At 38.6% G+C, this 997-nt stretch overlaps 1 protein-coding gene across 1 annotated transcript in view; it reads left to right on the forward strand.

The window, feature by feature from the left end:
- The window catches only part of LOC106878942 (semaphorin-2A), a 101,760-nt gene that overhangs the window by 98,097 nt on the left and 2,666 nt on the right, over positions 1-997 (forward strand). Inside the window, exon 15 of the mRNA XM_014928318.2 lies at positions 506-751. Coding sequence (XP_014783804.1) covers positions 506-751 — 246 coding nt within the window. The remainder of the gene's footprint in view (positions 1-505; positions 752-997) is intronic.

Below are 997 nucleotides of genomic sequence, written 5' to 3' on the forward strand. Positions count from 1 at the left end.
ATGTAAAGATATATACATATATATGTGTGTGTGTGTATATATATATATATAAATATATATATATATAAATCATCATCATCATTGTTTAATGTCTGCTTTCCATGCTAGCATGGGTTGGACGATTTGACCGAGGACTGGTGAACCAGATGGCTACACCAGGCTCCAATCTGATCTGGCAGAATTTCTACAGTTGAATGCCCTTCTTAACGCCAACCACTCCGAGAGTGTAGTGGGTGCTTTTATGTACCAGTCAGGCGGTACTGGCAATGACCATGCTCAAGTGGTGTTTTTTTATGGGGAAGGAACTTTACTTGTGTTTTCATATTCAACCCATGCCAGCATGGAAATGGACGTTAAACGAAGATGATGATGATTCAAGCATTGAAAAATGAGCAATGCACATTTTAATAGCCACCGAGTTCGTATTTATTTCTTTGTTTCACAATTTATCAACCTGCTTATTTGTCTTCCCAGTTAATTTTCTACAAACTTCTTTTATTTCCAGAATCTCGTACAGTAAATGTATCTGTTGGGACATCATTCCGACTAAGATTAAGCTACAAAATCTGTGTTGAAGGCCCAGTAAAGTGGAAAAAAAACGAGACACTACTTTGTCCTGGTAATGAGTACTTAATGGCACAAGATAACTCACTAATTCTACAAAACATTCACATTGGTCACCAAGGCCACTACCAGGCGGAAGACCGACACAATGCAGTAGTTTCACAATACACTGTTAACATACGCAAAGGTCAGTTACTGGGTTTCCTTATTGATTACATTTTGTTATTGTTGTTGTATTTTAGGCCCTATCCATTTCTGTAGGGGCCTCTTTTAGTCTTGGGGTGACCATGGGGTTCAGAACCTAGAAACTCAACCCACTTGAAAATGATTACCAACTGGCTGCTGGTGCCACCCTCTGCATGAACATCTTTTGTATCAGAAGCTGACTTAGACTTTAATTAAGCAGGCAGTAAATGCTTATTCACTGTTTTCT

This window comes from Octopus bimaculoides, chromosome 8, assembly GCF_001194135.2.
Source record: "Octopus bimaculoides isolate UCB-OBI-ISO-001 chromosome 8, ASM119413v2, whole genome shotgun sequence".
In the NCBI taxonomy this organism is placed as follows: Eukaryota; Metazoa; Mollusca; class Cephalopoda; order Octopoda; family Octopodidae; genus Octopus; species Octopus bimaculoides.